The following is a 13,979-nucleotide window of genomic DNA, read 5'->3' as shown; positions in this document are numbered from 1 at the left end:
GTAGGAGTCAGGAGGAGTAAGGGGAGAAGTCTATGCCAGGAGCCAGACGCTGAAGCTGAGGTGTGCCTGTGTGCTTCAAAAATGCCAGGGACCATTTTTAATCCCAGTCCGGCCCTGCCCAAGGCTAAATTTGAGGGAAGGCATGGCAATGTAATTTAGCCTCCGAAATCTTTGCTTTACTCTCAGAAGATCCCGGAGTACATGAGGGGCTTCCCTGCGCATCTGGGAAGAATCAGAGCAGTGCAAGGGCCTCAGAATGACACGGCTTGGCCAGGCCCTTCCGAGTTGGTAGCTCTGCCACTATGTCTTGGTTCTACAATAAAGAAAACACTAAACTGTATTGATTGCTTTGTAGATTACCTGGGAACAAGTCATTATCTCCAGAGGTAACTGCCACCTGCCTCAAATTCGCTTGGGTGGTTCAAAAGGTTGTTCACGGTGATGCAGAATCATTGAGATAACAACCAATTTCCAATTTTACCAGAAATTATTACAGGAGGACATCAGACTGTCCATCTTTGACCTGAATATTAATAGACAAAACCCATTGCTAAATCTAGTAAAAACAGTAATGTTAATAAATGTGTCTGAAAAAGCCTCTCGGTTCTTGGTCAGGTGCCAGTATGTGCCCATGTGCATGCTGGTGCATGTAGTTCTACATGTGCCATCAACAGCCATGAGCTAACAATATATTTTGTCATTATTAGCCCAGTACCTAATGGTCAGAGGCACTAGCAAGGGCTTTGTGCTAGCACCTATTGGCCAGTAATCTGGTATAGTATATCACAATAGAAACATCAGATTACATGAAAACCTGTGGTGTTCTCAAACCAGTTAATAAATGTGACCAATATTTTTCTTAAGAACTAAAATAATCTAATTATTTTGTACTCTTTGGTTATTAATAGCTCCCTTAGGTCTTCTGATCTAAATATACTCATATCTGATGTAAATACCATGCAAAGTGTCTGTAGCATCAGAAACGAAATGAGACTGCATGATCCAAATTTTTATGAAATATTTATTTTAACAAGCATCTAAAAGCAATAATAAAAACACAAATACCTCGTACATATCAGCTATTACAAAGAAAAAAGACATACCCTCAAGACAAAGCATACATAGTATACAAATTAGGTGAACATAAGGTGCAGACTTCTATCAATAACACTTTTATGCATTGTAAGGCAGAAAAACGTTCCATTCATTGTACGTCTCACACATCATTGAGGTTTTGAGGAGATTGTCATGATTTAATACAAGACCAAGACAACAAACCCCAATCTGTTGTCCTAATACTTTTGACATGGAAGTATCCCCTTTTACCTAGATGCCGGTTCTATAAACCTTTATTTGCATGCTGCAGATGTCATGACATCTTGTGATTGATAATACATTAAGAAGTTGTGCTGCTTTTGGCCTGAGTAAGAGGCATTACTGTAGCAGCGTTAGGTGCTTCTGTACATCTACTACTAATTTAGAGAAGCCGCCTTCTCTACTTCTAATTGGCGCCAGTACACCTGATGGGATGATTGATCTCTGGCTTATCTAAAGCTTTGTAATACTACCAATGACATTACAAAAGCTTAGAAACCATTCATGTTCTTATATGGACTACAACTGCCAAGCTGCCTTCAGAAAGACCTATATACATGTGGAAAGCCAAATGTTGCACATCTGTAAATATTGCAGATCAATATAATGTGTAAACCATCTGCTTCACAGGTCATCCGTCTCTTCTACATGTACTGTACAGCATTCTCCTGTTTGCTGTCACCCGCAGACTCTTGCTACAGCTCGCAGTATAGGTTGTGTGATTAACCATCAGCAGAATAATTCTAAGGTCAGCTGTTGACCTGTATTATTATATATGCCTCAGATCCTTATCAGTCATATAGAATAACTGCACATCAGTCATTTGTCTCTAAATTAGAGATATTGTCAGTCTCTTGCTGCCCTTCCAAGCTGGCTGCGGAGTCAGAGGTGGATTCACGTACTGAAACTTCATATGAAGGTGGAGGATCCTCACACAAATAGGTTTCATCCACCACATCCATGACATTCTCAGAGTACAGTGGAGGGGGGATGTTGAAGCTCTGTTCGCACAGAATGATTTGGCGGTTTGTATTTAAATGCAGAGAGATATCCCAAATTACACTGTCATAAGATGGAGGGTAGTAATCTGGCCTGAAAATACAAAAAAAGGTAATATAGTCATGGAGGCTCAAATAAATGTATACAACAGAATCCAGAGGTTCTCAAACGCAGTCCTCAAGGCACCCCAAAGGTCCACGTTTTAGGTATATCCATGGCTCAGCACAGATGGTTAAATCAAATTGACTGAAGTACTAATTACGTCACCTGTGGCCAAGCATGGATATACTTAAAACCTGGACTGTTGGGGTGCCTTGAGGACCGTGTTTGAGAACCTCTGCAATAAAATAAACAAATAGATAAAAACAGTATACAAAATTCAAAGATTTTCTTTTCTGCAGACTGTAGCAGTGAATTTCCAATTTACATTGCTGAATTAGTTTAACTATTGTTTGCTGATTTTCTTTCAATTGAATATTTTTATTACCTGCAGTCATTTTTTCTTAAACCTCATCAAGTACTCCTGAAAGGCATGTTTTCAGGATATCCTTAACTACATGCAGGTAAAGTACCGAAATTGTCTTTATCACACAGGCATTCAACTGAGTAAATTGTGAAAAGCATGACATGTTGGGGGATGCTTAAGATCATGCTATCCAAGGTTTTTTCTTACTTTCTAAACTGCACTTCAAAAATGACATTTAGAAGCGCTTAAATGAAAGAAAGACAAATTATACCACTTTCAGACAAAAAAAAAGGGCAATTACCCGGCATTTCAATGGTCTTGTTGCCGGGCTCTATCTGACACCCCCTTTCACACAGACAAGAAAATTACCGGGTCAACAATTTCGTTCCGGTAATTTGCAGATCAACACAGGTATTTTGTCTATGAAAAGGTCAACCCGAGTTGAAATTTCCAGGTCTCCAACCCTGGTAAATTCCAGGGTCGAAGTCCCGGGAATTTCAACCTGGGTTGACCCTTTGACACAGATAAAGGACCTGCGTGTTTCATGAAATTACTGGGTAGAACTGCTTCACCCAGTAATTTTAGTTTCTGTCTGAAAGGGGTATAATATGGTCATTTTCTACCCACAATCCCTTGCATTTTTTTTATTTTTGTGTTTTCTATTTGCTTCCTAGGAATGCATCATTGCATAATATTTTAAGATCAAAACATTACATTCTAGGCCAATGTTTCCCAACTTGTTTTCCATACTCCGTGCTGAAGTACAGGTGTATTTATTACTCATACCTCCCAACATGACCCTCTCCAGGAGGGACAGAATTCTCTGCTCCTGGACTTCACTCTTAATTTAGGATTGCCATCACCTGTGCTGAAACACCTTTCTTATCCATTAACCTGTTCAATACAGGTGCCTGCAATAATAAATTAAGAGAAAAGTCCAGTAGCAGAGCATTGTGTCCCTACTGGAGAGGGTCATGTTGGGAGGTATGATTACTCAAGGACACATATAAAAAGATTTACAGGTGGTTGTAATCATTTCACCTGTGATTATGTGCAAAGACCTGGAAAACATGCACTGCTAGTGTATCCTGTGCACTGGAGTTGGGAAACACTGTTCTAGGCTGTAGTGACACCGACAAATCAATCACAGTCTAATCAAAGTCGGAGTAACATACCTGTCTATTGTCTCAATTTGTACTTGTTGTTGATTGTGAATTCGCCTGATCACATTGTGGAACAAACTTTTGTGATTAGCCTCATGATACGTGCTCCAAAAAATTCCAACCAGGAGAAGGACAAATCCTAAGGGCATAAGAGTGTATGCCACAATGGTCTCATTCTGAGAATTGTTAGAGTAGCTTGAAGATACGTAGAAGGCTCCTAGGCACACCAGAAAGAAGCCAATGATTGGGAAGGAGAAGCGGAACATTGTATAAATGCCCTTCTTCATCTGCATGATTGGAAGCTGGGAGTGTCTGTTGAGACAAGCTACAGATCACTGACATTCAGCAGCTTTATATGTTGTGATGAAAACTGCCCTTTGGACAATAATTGATAGGATTCATAGAAATAACACTGATTAACCATCTATGGGTAGTATTAGATGTGATATCAACTTCAGTCAGCTTTTAAAAAGCGTTTTAATAGCTAACATACAAATTCACAAGTTTTATATAAATCTTACGCAACTGCTTGTAGTGCAACACATTGTCTGTGTGTATTCTTAGTAGGGGATTTTCAAAGAAACATTTGAGAAGTTTTTCATAGAAATGCAATGATATATGTGATGCAAATAACTGTACTCCAGTGTTTCTTGCATGTACTCATTACTTTACTAGTGTAATGTAATAAGGTATACATCTACAGAATGTATACATACTGCAGATTTACATTATCTTTTATTAATAAAATAAAGATGCAGTATTTTATCACTGCACTGCATGAAACCCAACTGAAACAACTACAAAGGTGAAACTATGGAATTGTCTCATACAGCTGATTTGTAATAACGTTTTGTTTTGTATAACTATTTAAAAAATATATACCTTGCAGTTGTGAGGCTGGTCAGGTGCAGAGGTGTAAATCTTACTCAAACATTATGCTGTGTGTCAGTATCACATATAGGATATTATCCAAGTCTTACTACGTGCATGTCCTGTACAGAACGGTATCCGTTCACATGGTCGACAGTCATTAGGTCGACCACTATTGGTCGACATTGACATGGTCGACATGGACACATGGTCGACACATGAAAGGTCGACACATGAAAAGGTCAACATGAGTTTTTTTAACTTTTTTTTCTTTTGGGGAACTTTTCCATACTTTACGATCCACATGGACTACGATTGGAACGGTAAAGTGTGCCGAGAGAAGCGGCAGCGGAGCGAAGGCACCATGCCCGAAGCATGGCGAGCCATGCGAGGGGACGCTGTGCACTAATTGGGGTTCCCAGTCACTTTACGCAAAAAACGACACCAAAAAAAGTTAAAAAACTCATGTCGACCTTTTCATATGTCGACCTTTCATGTGTCGACCATTTTCATGTGTCGACCATGTGTCCATGTCGACCATGTCAATGTCGACCAATAGTGGTCGACCTAATGACTGTCGACCATAACATGGTCGACCATTCATACCGGAACCGTACAGAACAGTATATGTAGTTTCTTTAGAATTTCCTTATTGTATGATGGGCCTAATTCAGACCTGACTGTCACACAGACATGCGGCGGTACGCCCAGCACAGAGCTAGTCCGCCCCGTATGTCAGGCCCGACCCTCCTGCACAAGTACAAAAGCATCGCACAGCGGCGAAGCTTTTGTAATGGAAGAGTAGCTCCCTGCCAGCGCAGCTCCTGGTGCGCTGTCAGGAGCTACTTGTTGATGTGAGGGTCGCAGCGGCTGCGTGTGAGGTCACGCAGCCGCCGTGGCCCGCCCTCCAACAGTCCGAGCATGCCTGTGTTGCCCGGACCGTGCCCCCTAAACGGCGGCCAAACGCCGCCGGCCCGCCCCCTCCCGCACAGCGACCGCCTCTGCCTGTCAATCAGGCAGAGGTGATCGCAGGGCTGAGACAGCCGTCGGCTGTCTAGCATGCACCGGTGCACTGCAGCACCGGCACATTTGCAGTTCAGACCTGATCAGCTGCTATGCGAAAATTGACAGCACCAATCAGGTCTGAATTAGGCCCATTGTTTGTTTTAGTACACTTGTTTTCTCTAACGTCCTAGTGGATACAGTGGTGACATTAGTACAACGGGGTAAAGATCGGATCCATTGGAGCCTAGCACTTAAAGAAATCATTAGTGTGTGCTGGCTCCTCCCCTATTTGCCCCTCCTAGCAGACTCAGTTTAGAAAAATGTGCCCAAGGAGCTGCGTGCATTCTCTGGAGCTCCAGAGAGTTTTCTTCAGACTTTATGTTAGTTTGTTATTTTCACACAGCACTGGTTGGCAGCCAGTTTGCCTGCATTGTGGGACTTAGGGGGAGGACCGAAACAACTTAATACAGAGTTAATGATTTGTATCCCCGCTGACAGGACACTGAGCTCCTGAGATGCTGTTTCTCATAACCCAGGGTGTGAGCCCTCGCCAGCAGCATGCCGCCACCCCTAACAGATGCTGAAGTAGACGCGGTGTGGTGAGTACTACACCGGGATCCCGGTTAGTGGGTCCCCGGTGACAATGGCGGCATTAGGGCGTGGTGGTTACCGGGCCTTGAGCTGCGGTGACCGCTGGGGACCCACACTGGCGCTGAGGTAAAAGATCCTAATCTTCTTTTTTTACACAATTATGTCATTACAACCAGTATAATCTATATAGGGACCGTGCGCCATCGAAGGGGCGGGGCTTACCGGAGAGCGGGACCAGAAGCTGAAAGGCATTTTCTGCTCCTGCCTACAAGCTGCACGTTGAGACTGCTCCTCCATAGAACTCACTGAATCAGCAATTCTACTGGTACCAGGGGGTCTTATAGAAAAGAGGGAGCATATATACAGTGGTTGCACTGCTGTGATAATAACAAACATAAATATACCCAGTGGTGCGCTGCTCTGGACTGAGGTATTGTGTGCTGGTCCCAATCCTCTCTGTGTCACTCCATTCAGGGCTGTCTGGGCTTATTGTGCTGTTTCACTAACGTGTTGTCCCTGCACTGTGTATAACTGTTTTCTGCTATAAGCATGTCTGGGAAAAAGTCTGTGGGGGTCATTCTGACTTGAACGCTCGCTGCAGTTCTTCGCAGCGCTCAGGTCAGAACTGCGCATGCGCTGGTGCCGCAGTTCACCGGCGCATGGCTGACAGCCGACGGCTGTCGTTGCCTAGCGATCACCTCTGTCTGATTGACAGGCAGAGGCGGGAGAGGGTGGCACGGTGGCGTTTGGTCGGCGTTTTGTGGGTGTGGTCCGGCCAACGCAGGTGTGGCCAGACCATGCGGGGGACGGGCCGCAGCATCTGAGTGATGTCACACGCAGCTGCTGTGAGCCGGGCAGCGACGAGTAGCGCTGGTCGGGAGCTACTCCTGAAGTACAAAGCATCGCCGTTGTGCGATGCGTTCGTACTTCAGCGACGGGGCAGGGACCAACATGCGGGGCGGGCTAGCCCTGTGCTGGGCGTCCCCTTAGATGTCTGTGTTCCTGATCGTAGCTGTGCTAAATTTAGCACAGCTATGATTAACTCGGAATGACTCCCTGTGTGTCCCTCTTGCAACACCAAGTTTACACCCTCTTCACAGGGGTCTCTACTATGTACCCAGTGTTCTCTGCCTTCACAAGGTAGTGGCTTGCAGGAACCAGAACGGTTAGAATCATTTAAAACAATGAATACTAATATACATTCAGAGTTAGCTGCTGCAAAGCAGGAAAGGCAGACCCTGAAACAGTCTATAGATGATTTCTTGGTTAAGACTGCTGACCACAGACAGGCTACTCAGCCCCCTCTGGTGGTCTCTCATAAACGCACTCTCCCACAGATGCCCTAGTCTAACTCTGATACTGAAATACAAGAGTTAGATGAGGGAGAACTGGAGGTGGAAGATGACAATGCTGTGTCCCCGGGAGTTGAGGCCCTGATTTATGCTATTAGAGAAGTCCTCAACATACAGGATAAGGAGACAGAACCAGAAGAGGAATTGTTTTTTAATGTGAAACCAAAATCCTCTGTCACCTTCCCTATCTCAAAAGAATTAAACTCCCTTTCCAAAGAGGCGTGAGTGAATCCTGACAAGAAATGTATTACTCCTAAGCGGTTACTAAATTCCTTTCCCTTTCCTGCTGAGGATAGGAAAGTTTGGGAAAACCCACCGTCTGTGGATAATTCAGTGTCCAGGCTGTCACGTAATATCGTACTTCCTGTACCTGGGGCTATCCCCCTAAAGACCCAGCTGACCGCAAAATTGAGACTACACTCAAATCAATCTATACTGCAGTGGGCGTAGTCCAATGCCCCACTATTGCTTGCGGCTGGATCTCTGGGGCCATTGTTTGATGGTCCGATAAAATAATAAATGGGTTTGACGCTCTACCTCAGGATGAGATCATTACACTACTGCAGCATATCCAAGATGCTGCAAACTTTATGAGTGAGGCGGTTAAGGAATTATGTCTCATTAATGGCCGTTCCACAGCTATGGCGGTCTCGGCTCGCAGAGCCCTGTTGCTGCAACAATGGTCAGCAGATGCTGATTCCAAAAGGGGTGTTGAGAACCTTCCTTTTACAGGGGATGCCTTGTTTGGAGAAGAACTAAACAAGTGGATATCTCAGGCGACAGATGGTAAGTCTACCTATCTGCCGTCTGCTGCACCTCCTGCTAGATGTCCCTACCCTGGTTTCTCTCTGCAGGCCTTTCGTGTGGCAAAATTCAGAGGCAGAGCCAGAGGTGCTTCCATTGCTGCAATAGGAACTTGCGGTAAGTCCTATAAATCAGCAGCTGCTAGAACTCTGGACTAGGCCTCCGGATCCTCATCCACAAAGCCCTCCGCGTGACGGTTGGCCCCAGCAGCAAGGCGACTTCAAGGTAGGTGCTCGCCTTCAGCACTTTGCCAATACATGGGCAAAGTCCTGCCGGGATCCTTGGGTGAGGGAGCTCATATCCCAAAGATACTGGCTGGAATTCCAGGAACTACCTCCTCTCAGATTCTTCAAGTCAGCCTTTCCAGCTTTGCCTGTAGCAAGAGTTACCTTGCAAAAAGCCATTCAAAAACTGCTTTCCACAGGAGTTCTTGTTCCAGTACCTCCTCCGCTGCAAACAAAGGGATTTTACTCAAGTCTCTTTGTGGTTCCAAAGCCGGATGGCTCGGTACGGCCGATCGTGAACCTCAAATCCCTGAACATGTATCTTCACGTGTTGAAATTCAAGATGGAATCCCTAAGGGCAGTGATCTCCGGTTTGGAGGAGGGGAAGTTCATGGTATCTCTGGATATCAAGGATGCATACCTTCATATCCCAATATGGCCGCCTCATCAGGCCTACCTTTAATTCGCTGTACTGGGTCACCACTTCCAGTTCCAGGCCTTACCCTCTGGTCTCTTCACATCTCCAAGGGTATTCACAAAAGTCATGGCAGAGATGATGCTGCAATTGCGCAAGATGGGAGTCAACATAGTCCCATACTTGGACGATCTCCTGATAAAGGCAGTGTCCAGGGAACAGCTGCTGCACAGTATCAACTTCACTACTCGCCTGCTTACGGACCACAGATGGATTCTAAATTTCCAGAAGTCTCACCTGGAACCATCTCAGAGAAATCAGTTCCTGGGAATGATCCTGGACATGGTATTTCAGAAGGTATTCCTTCTGATGGACAAGGCCTTGACTATCCAGGCTATGATCCGCTCGGTGTTCAGCAAAATCGCAATTCATTTTTGCATTCGAATGCTGGGCAAGATGGTAGCCTCCTATGAGGCAATACAGTATGGCAGGTTTCATGCGCGCCCGTTCCAGCTGGATCTGCTGGACAAATGGTCAGGTTCTCACATGCACCAGAGTATAACTCTTTCGCCAAAAGCACGGATCTCCCTGTTATGGTGGATACAAGTCTCACACCTTGTGGAGGTTCAGTCTTTCAGTACCCAGTCTTGGACCCTACTGACAACGGATGCCAGTCTCAGGGGTTGGGGTAATGTAACCCAGGGGGCCCATTTCCAGGGGAAGTGGTCGAGTCAGGAATCTGCACCTCCCATAAATGTCCTGGAACTGCAAGCCTTCTATCTCCTTCGGAAATTCATTCCAGGGGGTAAATTTACTAAGGTGGGAGATTTTTAGAACTGGTGATGTTGCCCATAGCAACCAATCAGATTATATCTATTATCTGCTAGAAGCAGCTAGATAAATGGTAAGTAGAATCTGATTGGTTGCCATGGGCAACATCACCAGTTCTAAAAATCTCCCACCTTAGTAAATTTACCCCCAGGAGTGGACAACTGGGAAGCGGACTTCCTCAGCAGGCATGACCTCCATCCAGGAGGAATGGGGCCTTCACCCTCAGGTGTTCCAACAACTGCTTCACCGGTGGGGCTGTCTGCAGATAGACCTGATGACTTCTTGTCTCAACAAGCAGCTCCGTCATTACTGTTCCAGAACGCGGGATCCACAGGCTGTAGCTGTGGACGCTGACGGTTCCGTGGAACTACCAGGTTTTTTTTTTACCTGTTTCCTCCAATCCCTCTCATTCCAAGAGTTCTAAAAAGACTCAAAAGGGAAAGAGTTCAGGAAATTCTAATTGCCACCGATTGGCCTCGACGCGCCTGGTACGCGGACCTCCTGATCATGTCTCTGGAGGAGCCCTGGGCTCTGCCGCTACTCAAGGAGCTTCTTCAACAAGGACCATTCGTCAATCCAGACTTACTGTGGCAGCGTCTGATGGCTTGGAAGTTGAGAGGGAGATCTTAACCAGAAAAGGCCTCACATCCAAGGTTGTCTCCACTATGGTCCAGGCCCGTAAGGTGGTCATGTCAAAACATTACCACCATATCTGGAAGAAATATGTCTCATGGGGCGAGGGTTGGAAATATCCTCCTGCGGAATTTCGACTTCGCCGTTTTCTGCTTTTCCTGAAAACAGGTGTGGCTAAAGGCCTATGGTTAGGCTCCATCAAAGTTCAGATTTGGTCTCTCTCTATCTTCTTCCAGAAACAAAAGGGTGTTCTTCACATTCAGCCACCCTTTGTCCCTCCCACAGCTCCGTTCGATCTCAATGTGGTCTTGACCTTTCCCCAGTCAGACTGGTTTGAACCCTTACACAGGGTAGACTTGAAATACCTAACATGGAAGACTGGCTTTAGCCTCTGCAAGACATGTATCAGAATTGGGGGCCTTATCCTTTAAGAGCACATATTTGATATATTTATGAGGATAGGGCGGAGCTCAGGACCAGGGCCGTTTCTAGCCAATTTGGCTCCCAGTGCGAGATTTAAAAATGCGCCCGCCCCCTATTCACATAAGAAAAAATGCGCCCCCCCCCCCCATAGATATAAAGAGGAAAAGTATGCGCGCGCCTCAGGCGCGCGCCCTCCCGGCGAGGGTGTGTGACCTAGTTTAAATGGGCGTGGCTTTGTTAAGATGGGTGTGGTCTCATCTGATCTCATCATCACGGCCACCACAGGATAAAAAAAAAAAAGTCCTCATTTTACACATTACAGCAGGCACGCGACCCTATTTTACACAGCACGGCAGGCAAGTGTCCCCATTTTACACATTGCGGCAGGCACGTGCCCCCATTTTACACATTGTGGCAGGAAAGTGTCCCCATTTTACACATTGCGGCAGGCACGTGCCCCCATTTTACACATTCCGGCAGGCAAGTGTCCCCATTTTACACATTCCGGCAGACAGGTGTCCCCATTTTACACATTCCGGCAGACAAGTGTCCCTATTTTACACATTGCGGCAGGAAAGTGTCCCCATTTTACACAGTACGGCAGGTGGTGGGGGGGGGAGGGAGAGAGAGAGAGGGAGAGGGGCTGACTTACATTTGAAGTGGTTCTTCCCGCTCTTCAGCCGCCTCTCCCTCGTCTGCACTCGGGAGGAGAGAGGAGGGGGGTTTGAAAGTGCTCAGGAAGTGCCGCGGCGGGCGCCCCGTGCGGTTGCACGGCTCGCCCGCCGCAAGAAACGGCACTGCTCAGGACTTGGCTGCAGTTTTCTCCGAAGGTGGTATTGGCTTTTCACATTAATCAACCGATAGTGGTTCCGGTACTGTCTGACACATCGGTTGCTTCGAGGATTTACGTCAAGAGGACAGCTCGTCACAGGAAGACTGACTCCCTTTTTGTCCTTTATGACGCTACCAAAATTGGTCATCCTGCTTCTAAGCAGTCCATTGCTTGTTGGCTCAGGTTGACCATTCAACAAGCCTATTCTTCGGCAGCACTGCTGTTGCCGAATGATATCCAGGCCCACTCCACAAGGTCGATGGGTTCTTCCTGGGCGGCTCCCCGGGGTGTCTCGGCCTTACAGTTGTGCCATGCAGCTACTTGGTCTGGTTCGAACACGTTCGTAAAGTTCTATAGGTTCGACACCTTGGCCAGACCTTCAGTTTGGTCAGGCGGTTTTACAGGGGTCTCAGCACTCTCTCACCCATTTTGGGAGCTTTGGGACTTCCCCATGGTACTAATGTCACCCCAGTATCCACTAGGACGTTAGAGAAAATAGGAATTTAATACCTGCCGGTAATTCCTTTTCTCATAGTCCGTAGTGGATACTGGGTGCCCGCCTCATTGCTTCGAGTTCCTGTTTACCTGGATGTAAGTGTTCTTGGTTGGGTCTGCTGTTGCTGTCCCTGTTCCATGTTTGGTTAGCGTTACTATCCTTTATTATAGTTAGCGTTCCTCTGTTCTCGTTAGCTCTGCTATCTTTACTATTGTTGTGTGTTGGTTCGTTACCTCACCGTTTTTTGTGTTTATATCCTTATATCAAAGTATATCCGTCTCCTCGGGCACAGTTTTCCTAGACTGAGTCTGCAAGGAGGGGCATAGAGGGGAGGAGCCAGCACACACTAATGATTTCTTAAAGTGCCAGGCTCCAACAGACCCGATCTACACCCCATGGTATTAATGTCACCCCAGTATCCACTATGGACTACGAGAAAAGGAATTATCGGTAGGTATTAAATTCCTATTTTTTGTTTTATATTGCATTGCTTTGTTTTCTATTTAATCTTGTTGCTTTTAGTTATGTTGGTTAAAATGCTATTTCTAAGCTTTTTCTGCACTAATATAACGCAAATTCAGATATTACTGTGCATCACTCAAACAAAGAAGCGAGTTTATATTATACCAAGCATAAATGATTGAGGTATGTGACTCAAGCTAGGTACACACTATCCAATTATCAGGCCAATCAGCAGATAATTGGCTAATTGTCAATATAATCAGATAGTGTGTATGCAGGAGCGTAAAGGTGCATACACATGGTGAGATTTTGTCTATCTTCGATTTTGACTATGCGATAATGACTGTGTGCTTACGATATTGGCTATGTGCGATTTTGACTAAGTGCCAATTTTGACTATACTTTGTAGTAGATAGTCAAAATTGTCTTGTCTGCACAGTCTATCTAACCTTGCGATACCGACCCAGCAGGACCGCAAATCGGTATCGCAAGGTGGCTAACACCTTGCAATTTGCACTAACTTTCCTTGCGATTTTGACTAGTCAAAATCGCAAGGATAAATCTCATCGTGTATACACAACTTTAGAGTGTTTTCAACTGATAAATGCTCAAAAACACTTTTGATTGGGTGAACGATATAGTGTGTGCTGCACCCGCTATATTGTTCCCAAGCCCCCAGTCCAATTTTGGAGATCAAAAGAAAGTACATACTAACCAAGGAATTGGCCAGGGTGTGCAGGTGCACACCGATCCAATAACATCAGAGCATTTATCGGATTGGCACACACTATCGCATAGTGTGTACCCGGCTTAATAAATGAGAATGCTTTCAGTATCAATACTGACTGGTGTAACTAATCATTAGACTGAAATGTAAAAAATGATCAATGGTAAAACCTCTAAGCAAGTACATTTGCACTACAATAAACCTACCATCACAAGGTCTTGTTATTGCAGACTAGATAAGACAAAGCTAACTTTGCCAGGAGGATATTGCTTGTTTTTGTCTGTGGAGATGGAATTACGCTAATCACAGTTACTCTTTGACATCTACCAGTAAAAAAAACCTCTCAATTATCATTCCATTGTAGTAGAATGTTCTAAGTATTTCAAGAGAAGGTAAGGAAACTGTTTTATTGCTATGTGGGTTTGAAACTTATAAACAGTATTGTAAAAAGATTAACAAAAAAAGGTCACGCTTCTAAAACATAAACACAAACAATTATTCCTTGCAGAATTTAGCGTTTTAGTTTAACAATTTGTTTTAATCTAAGTCACAAATATTGTGCACATGGTAAAGTGCATGGCTATGGGGGTC

General features: G+C 45.1%; 1 protein-coding gene across 1 annotated transcript; it reads right to left on the bottom strand.

The window, feature by feature from the left end:
* Positions 1-1,003: 1,003 nt before the first annotated feature.
* On the bottom strand, positions 1,004-4,062 carry TMEM252 (transmembrane protein 252). Its single transcript, XM_063919475.1, has 2 exons — positions 3,736-4,062; positions 1,004-2,187 (listed from the first exon to the last, which is right to left on the bottom strand). Exons 1-2 carry the CDS (start codon positions 4,014-4,016, stop codon positions 1,911-1,913), a joined length of 558 nt encoding a protein of 185 aa, XP_063775545.1. The 5' UTR covers positions 4,017-4,062; the 3' UTR covers positions 1,004-1,910.
* Positions 4,063-13,979: the final 9,917 nt, after the last annotated feature.

This window comes from Pseudophryne corroboree, chromosome 1, assembly GCF_028390025.1.
Source record: "Pseudophryne corroboree isolate aPseCor3 chromosome 1, aPseCor3.hap2, whole genome shotgun sequence".
Taxonomy (NCBI): Eukaryota; Metazoa; Chordata; class Amphibia; order Anura; family Myobatrachidae; genus Pseudophryne; species Pseudophryne corroboree.
This window is presented reverse-complemented; position numbering and strand designations above follow the sequence as displayed.